The following is a 9,190-nucleotide window of genomic DNA, read 5'->3' as shown; positions in this document are numbered from 1 at the left end:
CACTACATCACAACAGTTATGTATAATACAAATCAGTTCTTAAAAATTAATTTGTCTTATATTTTACTTTTCAATGTTGTTTTGTGAATGACATCGTATAATTTTCCTGTACATATGAAAGAATTTCCCATTAAATATTGCTAAAAAGACTATGCATTTAGTAAGTGATGCTGATCAAACGGTATAACTTCCTGTAGAAGCACAACCCTAAATCTTTTATCAATCACTCTGCACAAAACTCAACTAATGAATCAAGGACCTTTATAAACACTCACCAAGACTAGATAAGATTGATGAAGTTAAGATGTGCATGCTCACAGGAACCAGATATAGATGTCTCTTGAGAGACACAACCAGAGCATAACAAACACAGAGGCAAGTGCTAGCAGCAAACCACTGAACTGAGAATGGGATCCTTTTTGGAGGAATTTCAGAAAGGATTGAAAGAACAGAAGGAGGACAGAAAAAGGACTGAAAGAGCTGAAGGGGCTCGAGACCCCATATGAACAACAGTGCCAACTAACCGGAGCTTCCAGGAACTAAACCACTACCCAAAGACTATACATGGACTGACCCTGGGCTCCAACTGTATAGGTAGGAATGATAAGACTAGTAAGGGCAGCTGTGGAAGGGAAAGCCCTTGGTCCTGCCAAGGCTGGACCCCCAGTGAACGTGATTGTTGGGAGGAGGGCGGTAATGGGGGACGGATGGGGAGGGGAACACACATATAGAAGGGGCGTGGGAGGGGTTAGGGGGATGTTGGCCTGGAAACCAGGAAAGAGAATATTTGAAATGTAAATAAGAAATACCCAATTTAATAACATTGGGGAAAAAAAGAAAAAAAATAACTGAAGGAACTTGCAACTCCATGAGAATAACAATGCCGAGCAACAAGAGCTCCCAGGGACTAAACCACTACCCAAAGAGTACACATGGACAGACCCTTGGCTCCAGTTGCATGCATATGAAGCAGAGGAAGGCCTTGTTGGACACCAGTGGAAGGAGAAGCCTTGGTCCTACCAAGTGTAGGGGAATGTCACAGGGGGTTGAATGGGGAAGGGAACACCCTTACACCCTTATAAAAGAAGAAACATTTGAAATGTAAATTTAAAAATGTCCAATAAAAATATTCAGTCATGAAATTGAACAGAGTTCTTAAAGGATGAGGTACAAATTGCTATCAAACATTTTAGAACTGTTAAACATTCGTAACCACCAGAGAAATGGAAATTAAAACAACTTTGGGATTTCCCTTTATCCAAATAAGATTAATAAAATCTCAAAGCCAAATGAAAGCAGATGCTATAGAGAAGTACAGAATAGACAAACATTTTTTCACAAATTCTGGCAGTGTAAATTCATGCAATTTAGAAAACAGAGTGGAGCATCTTCGGAAATCTAAGCTACCGAGTCATTTACACATACTACTCTTTTTTTAATTTTTTTCTTGCTGTGTTGTTTTTATTGGATATTTTCAATTTGCATTTCAAATGTTTTCCCCTTTCCTGGTTTCCCCTCTCAAAACCTCCTATCCCTTCTTCCTCCCATCCCCCGTTTTTATGAGTATATTCCCCCACCCTCTTACCCATTCCTGCTTTCCTACACAGACATTCCCCTACACTGGGGCATTGAATGTTCTCAGGACCAAGTGCCTCTCCTCCCTTTTATGTCCTACAAAACCATCCTCAGCTGCATATGCAGATGGACCCTTATATACAAAGGAGTACATATCTACTGTAGAAATATCTTTTCATCCTTGTTCGTGGATGCTATAATGATAGGAAATTGAAAGAGTGGATGCCCATCAACTGATGGATAGATAAAGAAGATGTGATACATTCATCCATTTAACTGGTAAGACAAATGGAATTCACATATATCAAAAATACAGATAGAACAAGTCCTTCTGAGAAAACCCACACCAGGAAAGACATATGACACATTTTCTCGTATTTGTGAATATTATCTTTGAAACCCTGTATATGAAAATCTAGTTTCTAATACTCACTGAGGTCAAGAAATGAGTAAGGAGTTATAGAGGTGAGGAGCTTCGAAAGGAAGAAGATATTCAGTGGGTTAACTCAGCATAATTGGATAGTAAAGATTTCAAGACATGAAGTGTCTGGGTCTATCGTTGACACAGGATGGGAGTTCTCAACTGGAAGCAGGAATATTTGGAAGGTGCATAAGTGCAGGCCGACAGGAACCGGATGTAGATCTCTCCTGAGAGACACACCCAGAATACAGCAAATACATAGGTGAATGCCAGCAGCAAACCACTGAACTGAGAATGAGACCCCCGTTGAAGGAATAAGAGAAAGGACTGGAAGAGCTTGAAAGGGCTCGACACACCATATGAACAACAATGCCAACCAACCTGAGCTTCCAGGGAATAAGCCACCACCCAAAGACTATACATGGACTGACCCTGGGCTCCAACCTCATAGGTAGCAATGAAGAGCCTAGTAAGAGCACCAGTGGAAGGGGAAGCCCTTGGTCCTGCCAAGACAGAACCCCCAGTGAATGTGATTGTTGGGGGGAGGGTGGTAATGGGGGGAGGATGGGGAGGGGAAGCCCATACAGAAGGGGAGAGGGTGGGGTTAGGAGATGTTGGCCTGGAAACGGGGAAGGGAATTAACAATCGAAATGTAAATAAGAAATACTCAAGTTAATAAAGATAAAAAAGAAAAAAAAGAAACACGGACTACTTTTAGGGTACAAACTGACAGGCAAGTTTTCAAGGTTTAAAGTCTCTGTCTGTCTCTGTCTGTCTGCCTCTCTCTCTCTCTCTCTCTCTCTCTCTCTCTCTCTCTCTCTCTCTCCATCACTTTCCTACCTTTCTCTGGCTGCATTGCTCGCAGCTTGAGGCTGCACACACTCTGCACTCTCCTTCGCACTCTGCTTCTCTTATATGCAATTTTCTTTTCTGGAACTCCCACACTCCTACACACCTCTGTGTGTTCCCTTCACTTATGCACACACTTTGCACACACACACACCTCACACACACCACACTTGCACACATCTCACATTCTCTCCACTCACTCTTCACATTCTTTCTTCACTCACTGTTCTATTGCTCTTCTCATGCTCTCTAGCCTTTTTCTTGCCCCAGTCGTTGATCGATACTACAAAAGCAAGCAGAAAAAAAAAGGACACTGTATTATCGTTGGCAAGTATAATTCAAAAGAGTAACCATATCCTACAAAGAATTAAGAATTACAATTGATTCGCTCCGAGACTCCAGCACGCTGAGAGTTGAAGCGACCCTCCTACATCTGCGCCCTCCGCAGTCCTCTGCCTCGTTGCCGCTCCGTCTCCCCAGAGTTGCTTTCTCTCATCGCTGCAGTCATGAACGGGCAGCTCAACGGCTTCCATGAGGCGTTCATCGAGGAGGGGACATTCATTTTCACTTCAGAGTCTGAAGGGGAAGGTCATCCAGATAAGATTTGTGACCAAATCAGTGATGCTGTCCTTGATGCACACCTTCAGCAGGACCCTGATCCTAAAGTGGCTTGTGAAACTGTTGCTAAAACTGGAATGATCCTTCTTGCTGGGGAAATTACATCTAGAGCTGCCATTGATTACCAGAAAGTGGTTCGTGAAGCCATAAAGCACATTAGCTATGATGATTCTTCCAAAGGGTTTGACTACAAGACTTGTAATGTGTTGGTTGCCTTGGAACAACAGTCACCAGATATCGCCCAAGGTGTTCATCTTGACCGAAATGAGGAAGACCATGGTGCAGGAGATCAGGGTTTGATGTTTGGTTATGCCACTGATGAAACTGAAGAGTGTATGCCTTTAACTATTGTCTTAGCACACAAGCTAAATGCTAAACTGGCTGAGCTACGCCGCAATGGCACATTGCCTTGGTTACGCCCAGATTCTAAAACTCAAGTGACTGTGCAGTATATGCAAGATCGAGGTGCTGTGATTCCCATCAGAGTCCACACAATTGTTATAGCTGTTCAGCATGATGAAGAAGTTTGTCTTGATGAGATGAGGGATGCTCTGAAGGAGAAAGTGATCAAAGCTGTTGTACCTGCAAAGTACCTTGATGAGGATACAATTTACCACCTACAGCCAAGTGGCAGATTCGTTATTGGTGGGCCTCAGGGTGATGCTGATTTGACTGGCCGAAAAATCATTGTGGATACTTATGGCGGTTGGGGAGCTCATGGAGGAGGGGCCTTTTCAGGAAAGGATTATACCAAAGTGGACCGTTCAGCTGCTTATGCTGCTCCTTGGGTGGCAAAATCCCTTGTTAAAGGAGGTCTGTGCAGGAGGGTTCTTGTTCAGGTCTCTTATGCTACTGGAGTTTCTCATCCATTGTCGATCTCCATTTTCCATTATGGTACTTCTCAGAAGAGTGAGAGAGAGCTATTAGAAATTGGGAAGAATAATTTTGATCTTCGCCCTGGGGTCATTGTCAGGGATCTGGATCTGAAGAAGCCAATTTATCAGAGGACTGCAGCCTATGGCCACTTTGGTAGGGACAGCTTCCCCTGGGAAGTGCCCAAAAAGCTTAAATATTGAAAGTGTTAGCCTTTTTTCCCCAGACATGTTGGCTTAGGTTACAGAGAAGCCTTCAAGCTCTGAGGGAAAGGGCCTTTTTCATAAATTTTTCTGTCCTCTTTCAGCTCCTGATCAGTTGCAGTCACTCTAATCAATGACATGAATTTTAGCTTTTGTTGGGGACTGTAAGTTGGGCTTGCTATTCTGTCCCTAGGTGTTTTGTTCACCATTATAATGGATATAGTAAGCATAGGTGACCCATGTAACTGCCTAGAAACAAACACTGTAGTGAATAATGCTTTGAAATCGAACCTTTGTGCCCTATCACCTAATCCTCCAAAGTCCTAATTGCAATTACTTTCCCACCAGATGCTGAAAATGTCCTTGTAATGTGCACGTAAACTACTTGTAGTTTGACTCACAGCCCTGTCAGCATGAATTTGTAATGTCTTGAGCTCTATTTATTGAATGTGAAGCCCCTTTCCCTTATCCTCCCTGTAACTCAGTCATTTCTAATTATGTAGTTCTTTGTCAGGGAGTGTTCCTATCCAATCAAACTTGCATGAAACGAAAAGTTTCAATTGGAGCTCTAGCCTGACTTAAAGAAAAAGGCAGTTACAATTAAACCATCTCCCTGGTGCTTATGCTATAAATTGCCACCTGAAACAGCACCAAATCAAAATCTCTCCACTTTTCAGCTGTCTTTGGAGAACGTACGTAATAAGGTTTTATTTAGTAAACCAATCCTATGCATGGTTTCAGCACTAGCCAAACCCCACCAACTTTTAGTCTAGAAAACAGGCACTTGGCACCCTTGTGATGTCATACAGAGAAGTCACAGTGCAGTACCCGAGGGTCTGTAGGTTGCACACTTTGGTACCAGGTAACTTTTTTTTGTTAATAAGAAAGAGTACTCCACACTGCACAATAGCTCCTCCCAGGGTTTTTAACTTTGTTTTATTTTCAAAACCAGGTCCAATGAGCTTTCTGAACAGCTGGTGTAGCTACAGAGAAACCAGCTTCCTTCAGAGAGCAGTGCTTTTGGTGGGGAGGAGGAAATCCCTTCATACATGAACATTTTCTAATTGCTTATTTATTGTATTCTGGGGTATGGCGTAAGTACAGAGAAGCCATCACCTCAGATGGCAGCTTTTAAAAGATTTTTTTTTCTTTGACACCATGATTCCTTTAACATGTTTCCAGCATTCCCAGGTAGGCCAAGGTGTCCTACAGAAAAACCTTGGGTTAGACCTACAGGGGGTCTGGCTGGAGTTAACAGAAGGGAGGGCAGAGCTGGTGCAGCTGGCCATGGAGAAAGCTGACTTGGCTGGTGTGGTACAGAGAAGCCAGCTTGTTTACATGCTTATTCCATGACTGCTTGCCCTAAGCAAGAAAGTGCCTTTCAGGATCTATTTTTGGAGGTTTATTACGTATGTCTGGTTCTCAATTCCAACAGTTTAATGAAGATCTAAATAAAATGCTAGGTTCTACCCAAAAAAAAAAAAAAAGAATTACAATTGTTCACCAAACTTTTAAGCTTTCCCTATTCCCAGTCCTGTGTCCAAAATAATAATTGCAAAATTATCATTATTTAACATTAACTTTTAAGTTGTTATACTGCAAAACTCAGATCTCCATGGCCAGCTACTACTTGCATTGTCCTGTGAAGCTCTAATGATAAGTAACATGGGGAAAGCTGCCAGGCAGTGGCCAGAAAGAATAAAGTTAACCCTTTACTCAGTAGTTCCACTAGCTTTCTGTTTCTGCACTCTCCTAAGAGTCCCAGTATTTTGACTTAGTTTTACTAGTATGTAATTTTATGCATTCTGTACTTTCTTACTCAGGAACCACTCTCAAATCTTGTGCAAAACTTATTTCCTAATTTCAATATTTTTTTTCATTTTGGGATCCCAATGTTGGGTCTAATTCATTTTCTAATAATTTCTTCAAATTTTCTTTGCAAGTCAAGCATTAATCTGGAACTACCATTGTGCAGTTATTGCAGTATTTCCAAGATGAGAACACACAGCATGCACTTGGGCCATTAGGACTATGCTGTGCTGTGCCCTATGCCTCAATTTCCAATTGTTTAAGAATCTTTACATCAAAGAACATCTAGTTTCACAGAATTCACCAAAGCAGAAGGAGAAAGAAATAAGAAAGTCAGATATAATCGAATAATTATGCACACCAAGGCCAAATGAAAAGCAGTCCTGCACAAATGAAATCAGTATGTCCGTTGTCCAGGGCTAAGGTTAGGAGAAATGGGAACAACTGTTTTTACAAAGAGCTGCTGCTGGCTACTGAGATATCTTCATCCTGACCTACTGTAGGCAGGCCCTGTCATGGTATGCAGTCCCCAGCAATGAAGGATAGGAGAGTATGGTAGGAGAGGCTATAAAAGGGGTGATAACCAAAACTGAAGACCTTTTCTAAAAATCATATGGAAACCTAATACTGTGGAGTCTTCTAAAGGAATGTGCACATGCACATGTAAAAAGACTGAATAGACTTATTCTATAGCAAAGTTACAATGCTCCTAGTAGATACAAAGCAATGAATATGAAGCCCAGTGCCAGCATGGGATTACCTCATGTAGAGGTGTTGGTCAGAAATAACTCACAGACTCCTAACCCTTCCACACAAACAGTTCTCTGTTTATCTTTTAGAATGTGATAAAACTCTCTTACTGAAAATGTCAAATATTTGAATCATAGAATACATGGAAATTAAGTTGATATTAAACTAGAAGATTTCTCTTTATAAGCCTGCCGTCATAGTGAAAGAATATAATATGTATAATACTTGAGGAGAAAGGAAATCATCAATCTCATTGAGCTGTTCACCTTTGGAATTATAATGATGTAATAATAATTGGCCTAGAAATATATGCCTACTGGGGCAATAGTAGACAGAATATTATGAAAGCAATGAACAACGTTCTTGTTTAATTTGAAGCCCATGCTGCAAAATTGAACTTATACTTCATATTTGGGACCCAAGAATCTAGATTAGAAAAGTTTTAAGCCATAGTGGTTATAGTATTAAACTGAAGGATTTACCATTACAGCCATAGATTAATATATTTCTCAACATTCATAAAATAATCTACTTGCAACAGATGGCAACACAGTGATCTCTTTTTAATAAACTTGAATAAATCCTAAGATATGATATGACAAGATATGCTCATTGACATTCACACAAACACCTATGCACATATGTACACAAAATTTTAGTATTTATATAAGAACTTAAAATATGTAAGATCAGAATATATATATATATATATATATATATATACACACATACACATGTATATAAAATTGAAGCTATATGTGTAGCATACAGTTGAAATAATATTTTTTGAGTAGTGGAAACTTCTCTGTGAAATTCTATGTTTGGTTTATGTTTGTATCCATGCATTTATATGTTTGTATATATACATATACATACAAACATATGTATATTTGTGTTTATGTGAGTATACATATATACATATATATGCGAAATATTCATGTACATTTTTTCGAATCCATTATGGTTTTATATGCACAGAGATGTAGAGTGACTACATTCTCTAAATTCTTTTACATATTGTCTGCATTTAGAATGTTGTGTTGTAACTGCTCTATAGCAAATGATAGTACCAACTTCTATTCTCTACAAATCAAAATCTGTTCTGCATGTTTAGATTTAAGTTTTGTGATTTTGGGATGCTTTAACTTATTCCATACTTAATTACTTTGCAATATATTTTCTATACATGTAAATAAACTTAATAATAGAGAGGGATGGTTATTGTTGGAAAGGCTTAATGATAGCAGAAAGTATTGGAAACACCCACCAATTTCCTACCTCTTAGATAAACAGATAGCTTATTGGTTTCGTGAATGATTTTAGTTACCCTTGATTTTATGAATTTTGTTATCCATATCTCCATTTTCTGGTACTTGTGAGCCAGAAAAGCCATTACTAAAATTAATTCCTTCTATATTTTCTCCATTTACTTTGTTCTTGTCATGTTTTATAATTCATAGTGAAGTTTTTTATTGAAAATCAAGCTGATTTTTTTTAAACTGTCAATTCTGTTTGAGTTCCAGAAGATTTTCATCACTAACAAAGGACTAGCCCAAACCAGTGAATAGTTACTACCCATTCTACCTTCTTCAGTCAAGCCTTTGGCAAACATTAAATCACCTTTTTCTCTCTTGAGTTGAATATTTTGTATATTTTATGTATATGCATTTTTATGGTATATGATATCAGAATATCTTCTGTAATTTTTCATCTTATTTTCTCCTGTTTGCCAGGAGAAATGTTTCAAAGGTGATATGCATATTCTGGGGCTAACTCAGCATTATTTGATGAGTTTTATCAAATAGCCCTTTCTGATACTGCTAAAGTGACCAAGATCCTGAGACACTAGACAGTTCATGGGCCCTATGAAAATTTACTATTATTTCTCTGCTAAACATACATAAAATGACTCCTGAAACCATATTATTATACCTATAGTGCATTGAATCATTCAACTGTCCAATGAGAATCTTGTTCTTATAGCAGATATAAATAACAGACATACCCAAAACTGGACAGAGACTAACAGATTTTGGATCACTCTAGCCAAAATAGAATATTTTTATCACAAGTGTTCTCTCAAAGCTTGGGG

At 39.2% G+C, this 9,190-nt stretch overlaps 1 protein-coding gene across 1 annotated transcript; it reads left to right on the top strand.

Moving 5' to 3' along the window:
* Positions 1-3,230: 3,230 nt before the first annotated feature.
* Mat2al1 (methionine adenosyltransferase 2A like 1) lies at positions 3,231-6,029 on the top strand. Its single transcript, XM_039091225.2, has one exon. It carries the CDS (start codon positions 3,352-3,354, stop codon positions 4,537-4,539), a length of 1,188 nt encoding a protein of 395 aa, XP_038947153.1. The 5' UTR covers positions 3,231-3,351; the 3' UTR covers positions 4,540-6,029.
* The last annotated feature ends 3,161 nt before the right edge of the window (positions 6,030-9,190 follow it).

Source organism: Rattus norvegicus, chromosome 13, assembly GCF_036323735.1.
Source record: "Rattus norvegicus strain BN/NHsdMcwi chromosome 13, GRCr8, whole genome shotgun sequence".
NCBI lineage: Eukaryota > Metazoa > Chordata > Mammalia > Rodentia > Muridae > Rattus > Rattus norvegicus.
The sequence above is the reverse complement of the archived record's forward strand: the minus strand, read 5'-3'. Positions and strand labels throughout refer to the sequence as shown.